This window comes from Saccopteryx leptura, chromosome 2 (assembly GCF_036850995.1).
Source record: "Saccopteryx leptura isolate mSacLep1 chromosome 2, mSacLep1_pri_phased_curated, whole genome shotgun sequence".
Lineage (NCBI taxonomy): Eukaryota > Metazoa > Chordata > Mammalia > Chiroptera > Emballonuridae > Saccopteryx > Saccopteryx leptura.
Genome location: NC_089504.1, coordinates 379,090,467 through 379,107,536, shown reverse-complemented (window position 1 = coordinate 379,107,536; position 17,070 = coordinate 379,090,467). Strand labels below are relative to the sequence as shown.

Here is a 17,070-nt window from a genome sequence, read left to right as displayed (position 1 = left end):
TTAGATTCCTTATAAAGCACGTCTAAAAAGCTGCTCATGAACACTGGTCACCATCTGTCCCCCACAGCCTCTACAGGGAAAGGAGAACCTAGTGTGTGCAAGGTACTATGATGCACATAGATAAGGACTTAGGGCTGCGGAAGGCAGAAACAAGTTGCCCAAAGCACCCTGGTGGGTGAAAACTCTGGCTATGCAGTTATCAGCTCTATGATATTGCTCAACCTTTCTGAGCTGAGTTTTCTCATCTGTTTAATTAAAATAATAATCATACACATTTCATCCGGTCCTTGTAAAAATTTAATGAGTTAATTCATTTATTATGTTCAGCACAGTGGTAGGCACATGCAAGAGGCCAATGAATGTTAGGTTTTATTACTATAGTTACTTGGCAAAGAGGAGCAGCTAAGATTTCTCTGTGCTTTCTCCATTGCACCAATTGGGCCCCTTGTCCCTGACTATGGAACACAAGTTTATCTCCAAATGAAAGAGTGTTAACAGCTCCCAGGCCAGCTCACAGTGTGGGGCACGGGAGAGTGGTTATGGATAGGAAATCCACCTTATTTGAGGCGGGAGTAGTTTTGTCCAACCTATGAAGTAATTCACGACGAGTGATGATCTGGTATTTCTTTGAACCCTTCTATTGACAGGGCACTCGCTCCCTAATGAAATGTGAATACCATTCCCTCCGAATACCTCTGGCAGTTGGAAAGTGTGGTTTCTTTGTTCCTTCTCCCTCCACCCTCCTTCCACTTCCCACTTCCTCTCTCTCCTTCCCCTTCCTCCTTTCATCTTCTCCTCCCTCTTCCTCTTTCAGCCACATCCTCTCCCTCTTTTCCTTTCCCCTCCAGGACTAAGAGTCGCAGGTCCCACTCTTTGCCCTGACGTCACCATCTCAGTTTTGGAGAGCATGGTAGGTTTTCAGTGTGGAACCTTGTCAGGCTGATGGGACTGGTCGTCTATGGCTATAACAATCCTCTGGGTTTTGCAGGGTCTTTCAGAAGGAAAACATTTTATCTGGGCCTCTGGCTTGGCCTTTCTAGTTTATTAATGTCCTCCATCAGTTCGCTCAATTTTTATTAACCCCCTTTAGAACCACATGAAATTTGAATTGGGTAGATTTTGTGTCTTGAGGCCCAGTCGGCCCTATATGCAAACTACGGAGAAGGCTGGGGCATTGAGAGCACCTCGCCGATGCCAATGCACACAAGGCAGCCTTCCCTGGTTCGAACCTTCAGCTCAGCAGCAAGGGACTCACCGCCAGAGCCCCGCCTCAGGCAGCCTCGCGCGGGGCGGCCGCTTTAAGAGAGGGGCGGGGCCCGGCGCAGGCAAGGCAGGGCCAGCCTACAAGGCTCCTATTCCTTTTTGATCCATTCAAAAATTACTCATTGCAAATTCCCGGACTGCTGGGAGAGGAGAAGGAAGGGGGCGGAGGAGCAAAGCCGCTGCAGGCGCCGCGCTGGGGGCACCGGGAGGCCCGAGTAGCTGACGGCTGGCCCGGCCGAAGCCGCTCGCCGGCAGCTCTGGCTCCGGTGGCCTCACCAGGAAGCGTCAGAATCTCGACACCCGGGGAGCTCCGAGCGTCGCCACCGCCGCCGCCGCCTCCCTCCCGGCTCTCGGCCCTGAACCCTTTGCCCGACCCCATCCAGGGTCCCTCCTCCCTCCGGGCGATCTGGCGTGGGCGCCTTCCCCGGCGATGGCTGGCCGCTGAGCTCAGCACGGCCACCCCAGCGCGCTCGGCATGGCCGCGAGAGAGGAGCTGTACAGCAGAGTCATCCCGCGGAGGGACCGCCAGCAGCGTCCCGGCATCATCAAGCATGGATCTGCGCTGGACGTGCTCCTGTCCATGGGCTTCCCCAGATCCCGCGCGTAAGTGGCGGCGCTCGCAGCCTTGCGCCCCCTCCCGCCCCTCCTGCCGGCCCTCGGCTTCGCTCCGGCTCGCCTCCCAGTTCCTGCTGTCCCCGCTGCCCACGTCCGGTTGAGGGTAGGATGGGCGCGCACAGTCCGGTGCGCATCCCCTTCGGGCGGGGGTGCAGGGGAAGACGCCGCGCAGGAGCGCTGGGCTGGGGGCTTGCTGGGAGTGCCTATGGTGAGGCATGCCCAAGGGCTAGGGAACCGGGTTCGAGTCCTGGGTACCATGCCGAGCGCCTGACCTCCGCCGGTGGGCTAAGCCGGTGTCCTGCGGGCTCCCCGAGGTCCCCAGCGCCTAGCTCTTGGGGGGCGGGACCCCACTGAAGATTCGAAGCGATCCGGAGCGCTAGGCTGGCTCGGTATCCTCTTGATGGCTGGGAAAGGAAAAGGGACAGCCGAACCGGGAGGCCGGCACTCCCACTGCAGCGGCTTCCAGCTCCGGATGCTGCTCTCCGGTTCGGTCTCCCTCCGGAGTAGGAGGAGCAGGAGGAGCAGGAGGAGCGGGAGCGTAGGCGTTGCTGCGTATTCATTGATAGGGAGGAAGAAATGAGGAGAAGCAATTCCTCCTGGGGACCTGAGTTCTCGGTTCTCGTCAGCGGTGACAGCAGTGCAGAAATCTGTGGGTACCTGAGAGTAAGGAGAGGAGCTGTCCTCCCTCATCCTTCTTCCCCTGGAGGGCGGAGAAGGCCAGTGCCGAGAGCGCAGGTGGCCGCCCCTGCAGCCTGCTGCGAAGAGGTCTGGCAGCCAGCAAGAGGCGGCAGCAATAGTAGGAGTCTTCTCAAGCTGGGCATCTAGGCTGGAACCTTGCCTGGGAGGAAGCCAAGGCGGGTGGCCAGGCCCTTCTTCCTTGGATGCCTGCAGGTTTCTTAGGTGGGGCACACTGCCTGGGATCCTGTTGCACCCTGCTTCTTTGAATTACATTACCTGAAGGGGGAGTTGGGCAAACTTTATTAGGAAGGCAAAGTCAATGAAACTTTTTTTCGGTTTCCCTTTCCTACCCTCTGGGCAAACCTTGTTTATTCTTTATTAACCTGGCTGTAACCTCCTAATCAAAGCAGACCCCAAATTTTTTACTTCACCCAACCTGCTTGGAAGGCCCAGAAATGGACTGATATTTCCGTCACCCATTGGCTTCCAAGCACTGAGGCTCCAGTAGTTCATGATATCGAAGCTGCAGGAAGAAGACCTTGCAGGCTCTGCAGAGCTGTGTCAGGTGTGGGTGCTGAAAGCTGAGTCCTTCCTATGGATGATGCATGTGCACAGACAGCTCTCTTTACGAATGGGACGGAGGGGCCAGGAAGTCTGCTGAGCAGTGTTGCAGAATTGGCACAGTCTGAGGCATTTTCCCTTTAAGAAACGAGGCTGGTGTTAGGACCTGTTTAATTAAGGGAAGAAATACTTAACTACTCAGACCATTGTGTTCGCTGTTCGAACTGGCTTTAAAGGTACATCTTTTTACTATGTTGGGGAGGCCTTGTCCATGTCCTGATATGTTAGGATGATGGTCTCATTCTGACTTGTTCAAACCCTGATACCTCATATTAGCTAGCATTTACTGAGCACTTGCTATGTATAGTTCCAAGCACTTTACCTAGTATTCATTTTATTATCCTAGCCAGCCAGTGAGAAAGGAAGCTATATACCCATTTTATGAATTGGGAAACAGGTTTAGAGAGGTTATATGACTTGTTCCAGATCACAACAGTAAGCAGTGTGGCTGCTTAGCATAGGCCTCATATCCAGGGCCAGGATATAACAAGTAAATGTGGCTACTGCTGTGACAAGTTACTACAAACTGGGTGGCTTAAAACAATAGAAATTTATTCTCTCATACAATTCTGGAGGCTAGAAGCCCTAAATCAGTGTCACTGGACTGAAAGCAAGGCAACAGCAGGGCGGTGCTCCCTCTGGAGGTTTTAGGGAAGAATCCATCCCTGGCCTTTTCCAGCTCCTGGTGGCTGCTGGCATTCTTTGGCTTGTGGCTGCATCACTCCAATCTCTGTCTCCATGGTCACATTATCTTCTCTTCTGTCCATGTCAAATTTCCTTCTCTTTCCTGTAAAGACACTTGTGATTATAAATAGGGCCTTCTCAGATAATTCAGGATAATCTCACCATTTTAAGATCCTTCACTTAATCACATCTGCAAACTACTTTTATTTTTTTCCCCATAAGGTAATGTTCACAGGTTCAGGGACTAGGACATGGATATCTTAAGGGGCCATCATTCAGCCTATCACAGCTACGATCATAGTTTCTGGCTCTGCCTCTCTACTGAAAAGGTAATAGAGTGGGCCATGATGAAATAGGCTAGGTGGGAGGAAGATTTTGTCTCCTTCAAATTCTCTGCCTCCAAGTGGGCTGAGCCCTTGACAATCACCTGACCTATTTCTGCTCCCCACCCCAGCTGGCATCTCTCCCAACTCAACCTAGAAAGGCCAATCGGTTAGCCTTCCCCTTCATAACAGCTCAGGTTGGTAAGAAGAGAGACCTGTCCCCGCAGCCATCTGAGATTTCAGAGAGCAGACTTTTAACTTTATTTGGGAGAGTTGAGAAGAAAGGGAGCAGGGGTGTCAAGCTTAGTGCCTGAGAAGTCTCCTTTTTATGTCTTCAGCCTGGGGGAAAAGACGTGAGGACACTGAAAGCAGGAGAGAGCAGAGCTGGCCTCCTGGGACCAGGATGCCTGGGCTGTGAGGAGACCGAGGGTTGGGAACAGTGTCTGGAACATGGCTCTTTGAAGAGAGAACAGTGGCAGCCGGCGTGGTGGGCTCTGGTTTGTGGCTGGGTATGACTGGGTCTGGTGTTGCACAGTGGCAAGAAGGGACCACCCACTGGGTTCTGGGTGGGCAGTCAGCGAGCTCAGCGGCCAGCTAGGCCCAGGTCCCATTCCAGCTTGTTCAGGGCTGTGGTCTTGGGTGAGTTGTTTAACCCCTCAGGGCCCCACTGACTCCCTGTGAAGGGGACAGGATTAATCTGTTCTTGCTTCTTAAGTGCTTGCTTGACAGGGCTGCAGGGAACCTGTTGAGCTAGCAGATGGCCTCAGGGTATGTTCTCTCCAGCTCAGTACTCCCCTGTAGCTGGACTGGACTTTGCCCATCCCACCTTAGGACCTTTAGCCCAACTTGGACGCAGCTGTGGAAGAACCAGCCACATGGAGAAGGATGGAGGAAGGGTGATTGTTATGGTGCATGCGTGTGTGTATGTAAACAAGCAGAAGGTAAGGAAGTGTTAGGGAAGCCTCAGGAAGAAAACTTTAAAGGGGCCAAAATAGCCTATCCTCTGTTTTTATTTCTGTGTCTAATAGCTCTGCTCTGGTCCAAAAGTTCTAAAAATAAAGGACCAGCTTTGTCAAGACAGGCATGAGGGCGGTGGGAAGGAAAAGGAAGAGTGTGTGTGCTGAGCAAAGGCCTGAGGAAGAGGCCGCAGGGGGCTTGGGGCCAGGACATTGGGGGACATATCCCCGGAGAAGGCGACACAGGAACCCTGACAGAGCTGTCGCTTTGTAGAACCCTACTAATTTTATGCTCTGCCCCTGCTGGCCTCTGTGGTTTCTGGGGAGTGAGGCTCTCATCTCTTATCTCTTCTCTAGCTAGAGGCCAACTGTGGGAGCCAGTCACTGAACGACGAATTTGAGGAGTCCTGGCTGATACAACTCTGCCTCTTTTCTTTCTTTTCTTTTTTTCTTAATAAATGTATCGATTTATTTTAGAGGGGGGGGGAAGCATTCATTTGTTGTTCCATTCATTTATGCATTCATTGGTCGCTTCCCTTATGTGCCTTGATTGGTGATCAAACCTGCAACTTTGGAGTTTTCAGATGACACTTTGACCAACTATGCTAACCAGTCAGGGCCCCTGACTCTTGTCTTATTTTGGTGAGTTTGTTGGTTCTGCCCGTGGCTAGTACTTTATCGGGGGCCAGTGGCTTTAGAATGTTTCCTAATGATTGAGAGATATAATCTTGCAAAAGGACATTGTGACGTGACAGGGGTCAGATGAAGTTCTAGTTCAGCTTCTGACTGACACTTAAGCATTAACCCCTTGAACCCATATCCCGACCTGCTTCTGTGCATGGCAGTCCTGTGTAACTATCAGGGCTTTGTATCGACAAAATGGTATCAGGGCAGGAAGGGAAGTGGAGAAGTTAAAAGTATAGTCTGGATACAAGATAGATATAATTAGGGCATTATTGTGTTGGATTGGAAGAAAATGAAGATGTGAGATGGTGGTTGAGGTCCCTGTTAAGGATTCACGTGTGCTGTTAGGATTGTTCAGAGAATATCTGAACAATGTCTCTAGAGTAAGACGTGGCAGAAGGAAGGAGCTCGAAGGAGTGCCTTTGCCTTTGCTCTGGACAGGAAGCTGCATTAGTGATGCCTCACTGCACAAAGATAAAAGCAGCTGAAAGCTGTCTGCACAAGGGATTGGGAAACAATTTGCAGAGCCTATGAATTAAAATATCCAGTTTTCTTTGGCCTTCTCCAGCTTACCTGGTGATTGGCATTGGTTGGATTCCCTGCAAGTATTTGATCAACTCAGGATTTTTGAATTGTGGCTCATTCTGGGCAGGGCTACAGCTGCTTTCTCAGCGATGTTGGGTAGAAAGAGAAGAACCCACGGTCCACTGGAGCTGAACAGGTCTTATAGGTGCATAGGGCAAGGTCACCCACCCGACGTGACCAGCCACCACACACTCCCTTACATTTATGTGTTATTTTACAGTTGAAAAATTGTTCTCACATGCACCTAATATCCCTCATGATCAAAACAGCAGGCCTGTAAAGTAAAGCACACAACAAAAGCTTCATTTTATAAATGAGACCCAAGGCTGCGAGGAGCTCAGGGACCTACCTGGTGTGGGGCTGTGTCTCCATGCAGCATCAGGCCAGAACTGTAAGTCCAGTGAACTTTCCCGGCTACAGAAAGGTCCCTGTTCAGAAGGAAATAATCTTGACGTGAGCTCTTTTTTAACTTGATCAAGGTCTAATTTAGGTACAAAGGGTTGATCAGTTTTGACGTATGTGAACACGTGAAGTCACCAGCACAAGACACAGCACATGTCCCTCATCCCTCACCCCTAAAAGTTGCTTTGTGCCCCTTTGCAGTCAATCTCTTCTCCACCCCATCCCTGGGCAACAATGACCTGGTTTCTGCCACTACAGCTTAGTTGGCATTTTCTAGACTTGCATATAGGTGGAATCATACAATGCGTACTCTTGTGCCTGGCTGGCTTCTTTTCTAACATTTTTGAGACCTGTGCATGATACTACATGCATCAGGAGTTTTGTTATTCCTGAGCAGATCTTGATGCATTTTAATGTGCTAATAAAACATAATTCTAACCTTTGTACACAGCTCCTATGAAAATTCTGTTGCATTCTCATAATACCTTGGGTTTTTAGACCACTTTTGAGATTACAAAGCAGATTCCTGTACATAATCACTATCAAGTCGCAGACATGATAATCTCATGAGACAGCTGAGGTTCAGGAGATTAAGTGTCACACATCCTGCTGCTGACTCTGTCCTCTGGTTTTTGTCATCACGCTGTCCTCGGCTGTCTCAAACTCTAGCTGCTTTTCACAGAGTGGACAGTAATTCTCAAAGTGGAAGGGTTTGCTTTTCAGAGAGACAACAGAACGAGGGAGTCCTGCAGAGTGTCCCCCCACCAGCTCTGCTCCTGCCAGCGACAGTGGTGTCGGCTGCACCCCATCCCAGTAGGCATCTGGTGTGTGTGTGAGGGCGTGTCCCTCTTCTTGGCAACCATCAACTGAAGAGACCCCATCATTATCTGCCTGGTACCCAAAAGTCAATTTATGGCAGCTGGGTAGCCTTGGGCAAGGTGCTGACTATACTAAGACTCAGTTTCCCTGTCTGTAAAGGGGGACAATAACAGTACCTAACTCAGAGAACTGTTGTGATGGCCAGCGGTGCTTTTCCAGCAGAGACTTGGCAAGTGCCTGGTGTTCAATAAGCCCCTGTAGGAGGTAAGTGTGCCGCTGCTCCGAAGGGGATGCTATTCTGCATGAGTCCTTTGTCGCCTGGACTACGCTCCACCTAACCTTCCCCTCTGCTCACTGAACTGTGGGCAGAGTAGTGAGAGCAGAGTGGCGGCCCCCTTGCGTCCCTTGGCCCCTCAGTTCTGTCCCCAAGCCTCTCTGTGGAGTGCCCCCAGGGGTGCCAGGCCTCGTGGAGGTAGACCCGGAGCAGGCCAGAGCAACCCAAGCTGCTGGTTGTAATAAGTCGCCTGCGCTGGGGATGTGAGGGAGTGCCATATGGTTGTCTTTGGATTAGTCTCAGATGGAATCAGACTCTAACCCTGGAGAGGAAAAGAAATTAAAAAGAGCACTCAAGAACGGCTCCTGCACCGTGATGGGCAGTCCCAGCAGGATAGAGTGTTGCTGGGGGAGTGAGATGTTTGTGGTCCCCATCAGGACTGAAAGCCTTGTCTTCTTCATTGCAGGATTTTTCCAGGGGCCCCTGGGCATTACCCAGGAGCTTATGGGAGAATCTCTGGGTTTTCTCTTCCGGGAAGATGGATGGATAGATGGAGCAGCAGCTTCAGTCCTCTGGACCATCTGTCAGAGACTACGGGTGTGTGATAGGTGATGCCCTTTTTTGTTGGTCCATCTTGCTAACATCTCCATTTGCCTGGTGACTTTGCCATCTTTTTCTTTGCCACGTGCTATTTATAAGGATGAAGCTTATGGGAAAAAGCCTCAGACGAACATCCAGTAATTGTCTGAGCTCTTAGTGTATACACAGCATTCTAATAAGTTCTGAGCATTTCTTGGGTGGAAAAGATGAATGGCAAGTTTTATGATGTGGCACTCTAATGTCAGCCCTTCCCTAGCTGGCGGCAACTCCTCCACAGTGACCCTTTGAGGTGCAAGCCTGCCATTTCGCACCCTGGGTGAGTGACACTCTGCAGCCCGCCTAAAAGCTCTGGGTTTGGCTCGCACCACACAGGGAGCCCAGTGGTAACACCCAGTGAAACCAAACTCAGTTTACCAGTCTTGGCTCTGGGCTCTCACTCTCATCTCAGTGATCAGCTGTTTGGACTCATATACATACTTTTCTTTTTCCCGGCCTCAGTGTTCCCACCTGTAAAATGGGTTAGAGCCAACAACCCCCCCTCTCAGGTTCCTTGTCATTCTGGTGACTTGGTGGTGACATGGACAAATTTGGGGTAGCATAAATGTATTTTTGCTGCTTTGTGGATACTTTTCTTGTTTCTGAGTGTTTGGTTTTTTCTGTTTTAATTTGTATTTAGTTTTCTTCTCCCCAGAGCTTGATAGTCAAATTCTCTTCTCCCTTTAAAGAAAAACTCTTCAGGACTGTTGATATTCTAGAATAAATAAATGGAGAGCAAGAAAGATGTGAGGCAATTACAACAGCGGGAAGTTGTTTAACTAGTATGCATTAGTATAATTTTCAAATTGGTACATAGCGTTCTTTCTTGCAAACTGATTGAAGTGCCAGTTAAACATGAGAGGAGGTTGGTGCCTCAAGCCCAGCCCCTGGGGACCTTTTTAAATTACAGGGACATCTTTCCTCCTGCAAGATCACCAGCTGTTTGTGTAACAATTCCCATTGTGTTCCTTTGTCCCAGTGGAAACTTAAACATTCTTGTACATAAAGCAACAGTGGCAATGAACTCCACCAGGACCAGGGCTGTTGCCACACACAATGGGAAGCTGAAAGAAACACGGCAGCAGCTCACAGGAGTCCGGAAAAAGCCAAGGGGAAGCCGACAGCACAGATGGCCAGAGGCAGCCAAATGTTTCGGGTTTCTTTTCAGGTTTTGTTGAATAAACCTTCTCCATAAATCAGGTAACAGCATTGTTTATAAACCTACTTCCGAACTGACTGTGCCCCATTCAAAAATATTTACTGCGAGCATGCACTCACTCAATGTTTATCCTCTTATCTTGGGGTAGGAAGCACTTAGAGTGTAGGAAAGAAATCTGCCTCCAATGGCTGCCTTTGTGTACAGTCTGTTTAAACACAGACAGACACGTGAGGAACTGCGGGGGGTTCCTGGAGTTCTGAACCAGGGGCCTCCGCTGTCTCATGTTTTCAGTCAACCTGCCCTTGAATTGCCTGCCTGCCCATCCTTCCTCCTCCTTTAGCCTCCTCAGATTCTACCCATCCTGGGAGCCAGGTCAACCGTGATGCCCTGGGCTCCCCTTCGCTTTCCTTCCCTACCCCATTTCCTGTCGCGTTTCCTCTCCCTTTCTCTTCTCTCTTCTCATCCCTTCTCCCTCCAGCCTTCTTAGAGCTTCACCATGTGCAGCTAGCAAGGTAGAGAGGTCCCCCCTGCACTGCCCACGAAGATGCAGAGTTCTCTGCCCCGGGACTTTGGCCGCTGCCACCTACAGTGAACTTTTCTCTTGGGAGTCTTTTATTTTCACAATTTAAATCTTTAAAGAACAAGGCAACACACACACACACACACACACACACACACACACACACACACACACACTGTACCAGTCTGATCTCTGTGGCAAGTTCTCTGGATTATGCCACTTTTTTTTTTTTTTTTAATGCACAGACACTTCACTATTATGTATATATGGCAAGATTATAACCTCTAATAGCAGTTGGTTATAAACATAATTAGATATAACATCAGCCCTCAGGAAACTGGCAAAGGAGTGTGGAAGATAGAGAATGATGATAAAATGTGGTCAATGTGATACAAAGGATAGATGTAGTACTTGTGTGGAGAGGAGGCAATTAGTGTCACCAGACGGAGCCCCGAAGTCAAGTTTAAAGTGCAAATATGATGAGAGCAATCTCGTCTTCAGTGTAAGAGGTGGGAGTTCGGGAAGATCAGTAGACAGTTCAGGTGATTTAGTCCTAACCACAGGGGTGAGGTGGAGGCAAACATGGCTTTCTTGAGTCATTTTGCTCATCTTCCTCCTACCTTCTCTCTCACCGCCAACCCCTGTACCCCAACTAGGTACTATGTTACTATTTAGTTTAGAAAGAAAAGGAGAAATTTTGGCTACAAAAACAAAAAATAACAACAACAAAACCCAGCTCTGGCCATCCCAGAGCATCGAGGTTGCTGGCTCAATCCGAGGGCACTGGCTGGACCCCCGAGGTTGCTGGTTCAATCCCTGATCAGGGCACATATGAGAAGAAATCAATTGCCCAATTAAGTGGAACAATGAATTGATGCTTCTCTCTCTCTCTCCTCTCTAAAAACAACCAAAAACAAAAACCCCAGCTGGCCCATAGTTGGGCCTAAGTTTAGCTTGGACATTATTTTATTCATTCTTCCATTAGACACTTACTCAGTACTTACTAAACACCAGGAAATTGTTAGGGATGTGAAGACTGTTTTTTTTCTATGGCGGCTCAGCCTTCCGCAAGAGAGAAAAGCATGTCAACCATAAAAGTGATATAATGCATTAAAAATGATGTAATACAATCAGTGCCACAGTAGAGGTTTGAAAAAAGCTCTCTAGGGACCACAGGGGGAAAAGAAAAAAAACGATAGTGCAATGTGGTAAAGTTGAGGAAAGCATAGGAGGTTAAGACCTTAAACAATGAACAGATTTTCTAGGCATAGGAGAGGGAAGGACATTCCAGCCAGAGAGGACAGTGTGAAATTCAGCGTGCAGGAAGGCACGCTGGGGCTGTGGGCAGTCGAGAAGGAAAGGAGAGAGGAGCAGTGAGAGATAAGCAGAGACATGAGTTGGGCCCAGAGATTATGAAGAGTAACGTTTTAAAGCATAGAAATCAGTATAAAGAAGAAAATGGAGGTCCTGGCCGGTTTACTCAGTGGTAGATCGTTGACCCAGCATGTGGATGTCCCGGATTCAATTCCTGGTCGGAGAACACAAGAGAAGCAACCATCTGCTTCTCCACCACTTCTGCTCCCCCTTTGCTCTCTCTCTCTTCCCCTCCTGCAGCCATGGCTTAATTGGTTCAAGTGCATTGGCCCAACCACTGAGGTTAGCTTTATGAAGCTTCTGCCTCAGGAGCTAAAAATAGCTTAGTTGCGAGCATGGCTCCCGATGGGCAGAGCATCAGCCCCAGACAGGGGTTGCTGGGTGGATCCTGGTCAGGGCAGATGTGAGAGTATGTTTCTCTATCTCCTTCCTCTCATTTGGAAAAGAAGGGAAAAAAGAAGGCTAGAATGGAGCAAATAAAACCTAGTCAGGGAAGCCAGTTGGAAGGTGATTGTGATAGTTAAGGAGAAAGATTAATAAGACTTGGATTAAGATGAACAAGAGTCCAATTTTAGAAATGTTTCTGAAGTCAAATTAACAGGATTCATAATCTGTTGGGTGTGAAGACTGGGGGTACAAAAAGACAGTTTAAGACTGACAGCTTGTGAAAATGGAAAGGCAGAGACAATATTAACCAAGAGCGAACATACAGAGAATAGGGTATTTTGAGAGGGAGATTAGATTTAGAGGATGCGGTGACGACTTTGGTTTGAGGCGTGTTTTAGGGTTTAAAAACACGTAAAGATACGATTGGAAATAGGGATCTGGACCTCAGAGGAGAAGTTAGGGCTAGAAATAGCAACTTGGGAACTGATGGTAGTAGAAGGCATTAGAATTGGTGTAATGAGCCGGCAGAGTGTAAAGAGAAGAAATGAAGCCAACTCCCAGGGGTGGAATTCTGCAGGGCAAGCTCGCAGTAGAGAACAGGTGGAGGAGGCTAAGAGAAGTGGTTGGAGAGGCAGGAAAGAACAAAATGACAGATGTCCTGGAAGAAGACAAGGAAGGAGAGGATTTGATGAAAAAGATGCAAGTTAACAACACATTTCTTTTCCTCACTTCCCCGAACTCCTGGGAGCCTGAGCTGTGTTCTTTCTGCGGAAGGCTGGCGTCTGTGCTCTGAAACAGACTGCTGACTGAGATCTGACTGTGAAAAGACATTATCGGGAACCTCTGGTGTAAGAATCACCTGACCTTTAGAATTCCCCTATTGCTAAATGCCACTTACAGATTTATCCCCCTCATTCTTACCTTAATACCAAATGCCCCCCCTCACTTTAGTTGACCTCACTGGACACTGAGGTCACGCGATTAGCCTTGTTGAGATGACCCTTCATTCATTATTCCATCAATCTTTCCTGATCCTCACTGCACGCCAGTCAGTACATTCCGTGCTGTGGGTAAAGCATTGAATTGAGAAACCACCTCAGTTCCTCTTCTTTCTGGTCAGAGGATGCTGAGATCTCAGCCTGCCTCTATAATATCTTCTCTCCAGCAAGTTCCTGCCCCCGCCACCTCTCCATCAGAAGTAGCTCATCAAGGAATGCCGCAGATCTATGCTCTGTCTCTAAGACATCAAGATTCATGAGGGGGCCAGTGGACAGGCTCTGGAGCAACTTCTGTGTCCCCGAGGAAAGGTTTTCTCCACTTTTCTAAGTTACAACTTGTTCTGCATAGTTGGGTCTGTGTTCACTCACCTGCACCCTGGAGACGAGTGGCAAAGTGTGAAATAAGAACAGGTGATGGGTGTATTGGGTGATGTGGAAGGAAATGTCGAGGAAGGAAGATGGAGGAGGAAACAAGGGAAAGACCTTGGACTGGGATACCCTGAACCAAGGTTGAAGAAAATACATTTACCCCAAAGAAAGGGAAGTTGGACTTTACATGTATGTTTGTGGGAATCGAATTTCTAAAGGTTGGTAGACACTGAAAATGTAAACACAGAATATACAGTTGTAAATTTAGGTGCTCAAGATATGTTAGTTAGTTAGTGCTCTGGCGGGTGGCACAGTGGATAGAACATCATCCCAGAGCACTGAGGTCACTGGTTCGATCCTGAGGTCACTGGCTTCATGCCTGAGGTCACCTGTTCGAATCCTGGTTAGGCACATATGAGAAACAATCAATTGCACAACTAAGTAGAACAATGAGTTGACTTCTCCCTCTCAAAAGAAAAAAAAGAAATATTCATTTTCTAGACTGTTCCTTTTTTATTATTATTATTTATTTTTAGAGTGGGGTGGGGGGAGAGAGAGAGAGAAAAAAAAAAAAGAGAGGAGGGGGAGAGGAGCAGGAAGAATCATTTCCCATATGTGCCTTAACCAGGCAAGCTCAGGGTTTCGAACTGGCGACCTCAGTGTTCCAGGTCAACGCTTTATCCACTGCACCACCACAGGTGAGGGTAGACTGTTTCTAATATGAAATTACATAATAGTAATCACTTGCTCCTGACTTGAGAGTCATGGATGATGGAAGATAGATTTTGCTTTAGGGTGAAAAAATTCATAAGATCTCTGCCCTAGGTTTAGGATAACTCCACTATACCTGTTGAAATAACGTATCCTTACTTGTAAAAAAACCTGCATATGTAGAATCTCAGGCATGTATAGCTAGAATTGCTGGTAAAGATGATCTAGTCCAACTTTCCCTTTTTACCTATCAGTAAAATGAGACAAGACAAGGAGGTCACTTTTTCCAGACCAACTGCTAGAGCTTGACAGAAGTAGAGCTGAGGCCTCCTAACCCCAGCCTGGACCACAATTTCTTTTTTCTACATCGGGTTACTTCTCTGAATCCAGGGTCTGCCTCAAAGAAATGAGTTTCTAACAAGATCTTGGTTCTGTGTTCTGGAGGAATGAACTGGTCTGTTGTCAGATTAACCCTTTCCGGTAGTTTCTGTCTTTTCTTTCCCTTTTGCTCCTCTCCTTCTGCCTGCCACTTATTTGTATCTCAGCCGATAGAAGATGAAGCTAACATGGGGAGAGCCCAACTGGCAAGGTTACCTCTGAGACGGAGGGTGGGGTGGGTGGCTAAGGAAGCCTCTCACCAGTGGTAGAATAGGTGTTGGAGGGGCTCCATTGTTGTTCCATTCACCCACCCAGGAAGTAAGAATGAAACTTATATTCTGCTATTGGGAAAAGAAAATTGGCTTTAGGGACAGAAGATTGGGTTCAAATTCTGCATCTGTTGCTTTTTTTTTTTTTCTTTTACAGAGACAGAGAGTCAGAGAGAGGGATAGACAGGGACAGACAGATGGGAACGGAGAGATGAGAAGCATCAATCATTAATTTTTCGTTGTGTTGCAACACCTTAGCTGTTCATTGATTGCTTTCTCATATGTGCCTTGACCGCGGGCCTTCAGCAGACCGAGTAACCCCTTGCTCAAGCCAGCGACCTTGGGCTCAAGCCAGTGAGCTTTTGCTCCAACCAGATGAGCCTGTGCTCAAGTTGGAGACCTCAGGGTCTTGAACCTGGGTCTTCTGCATCCCAGTCCGATGCTCTATCCACTGCGCCACCACCTGGTCAGGCTACATCTGTCACTTTCTGAAGATGTAGTTTTAAGCAAGTTATTTCTACAGGTTGGAGCAATCAAAATGGGGCAACAAAGGCATATAAAAGTAATAAAAACCACAAAGAGTCACGCATACATAAAGTGATACTGTTATTTGTTATCAATGGTTTGGTCACGGTACTTGAGGCTGTTCGAGAAAACACTTAGGTTTTGTGCGGTGTGAGAGAACTGTTCAAGTTCTCCTTAACCAAGCCCCGTTGTCCTGGAGAGGATCGTTCTGGCCAAGTGAGGAGCATGAGGAGCCACGCAAGGGGCCAGTTCTAAGTGAGCACTTCCTTCTGGAAGCTTAAATTTTTATTTCACCTCGTTTGGGTAGTAGGGACGTGAGTCATAACGAGTTAGCAAGTGGCTTTGCGAAAACCAGAGGGTTTTGTGAAACATAGCACATGTAACCAAAAGCATGTGTGGTAGTTTCCTATTGCTGCTAGAACCAGTTCAGGGGCTTAAAATGACACAATTTATTCTCTCACCATTTGGAGATCAGAAGTCCAAAATGCGTATAATGGGCACAGCTCCAGATGTCAGTGGAGCTGTACTTTCTCTGGAGGTTATAGGAGAGAATCTGTTCCCTTGACTTCTCCAGCTTCCAAAATCCATCCACCTGCATTTATTGGCTAGTGGCCCCTTCTAGCTTAATTTTTTTTTTTTTTTTTTTTTTTTTTTTTTTTTTTCATTTTTCTGAAGCTGGAAACAGGGAGAGACAGTCAGACAGACTCCCGCATGCGCCCGACCGGGATCCACCCGGCACGCCCACCATGGGGCGGCGCTCTGCCCACCAGGGGGCGATGCTCTGCCCATCCTGGGCGTCGCCATATTGCGACCAGAGCCACTCTAGCGCCTGGGGCAGAGGCCAAGGAGCCATCCCCAGCGCCCGGGCCATCTCTGCTCCAATGGAGCCTTGGCTGCGGGAGGGGAAGAGAGAGACAGAGAGGAAAGCGCGGCGGAGGGGTGGAGAAGCAAATGGGCGCTTCTCCTGTGTGCCCTGGCCGGGAATCGAACCCGGGCCCTTCTAGCTTCAAAATGCATCAGACTTCTGCTTCTGTCATCACATGCCCTTCTTATCTATACGTTCTGGGGATTAGGATACGGGCATCTTTGGGAAGCCATTATTTTGTCTACCACTAAAAAACCAAGTGGCTTTTATGAAAACAAGAGTTTAGGTGTGTGTGTAAGCACTCACCCCGCAATTCTCTTAGTTCATGGTATTTCTCACAGAAGGGAGGCTAACTAGGTGCTCCTCATTTGCATTTCCTATTGCTAACTCATCACCCGCATGAGTCCCAACCCAAACAGGAAACAATTCATAGCTAACCTTTATTGAGTGCCTGCTGTGTGGCAGAAGATATTTTATTTAAACATTGTTTTATTGATTGATTTTTGAGAGACAGAGAGAGGAAGCAGGGGAGAGAGACAGAGAAAAAGAGAGAGAGAGAGAGAGAAGCATTCATTTGTTGTTCCATTTAGCTGTACATTCATTGGTTGCTTCCCATATGTGTCCTGACCGGAAATCAAACTCTCCACCTTGGTGTTTTGGGATAACACTCTAACCGACTGAGCTAACCAGCCAGGGCCCAGAAAAATTTTAAACACGTTACCTGTACATTATTTTGTGCCTCCTTCCTAACAACTTTATAAGTAGGAACTATTATTACTCCCATTTTACTGATGAAAAAGCTGAGGCTTGGAGATTTAAAAAATATTTGTATTTTTTTGGTCACAGTTGAAATTTAATATTTTATTAGTTTCAGGTGTATAGCACAGTAATTAGACATTTATATAACTTATGATTCCCCCTGATATGTCTACTACCCACCTGATACCATATGTGGATATTCTAATATTATTGATG

At 47.9% G+C, this 17,070-nt stretch overlaps 1 protein-coding gene across 1 annotated transcript in view; it reads left to right on the top strand.

Moving 5' to 3' along the window:
* The first annotated feature begins 1,387 nt into the window (after positions 1 to 1,387).
* Positions 1,388 to 17,070, top strand: part of UBASH3B (ubiquitin associated and SH3 domain containing B) — a 136,886-nt gene continuing 121,203 nt past the window's right edge. Inside the window, exon 1 of the mRNA XM_066365304.1 lies at positions 1,388 to 1,866. Within this exon, the coding sequence (XP_066221401.1) occupies positions 1,739 to 1,866 (128 nt within the window). The 5' untranslated portion in view covers positions 1,388 to 1,738. The remainder of the gene's footprint in view (positions 1,867 to 17,070) is intronic.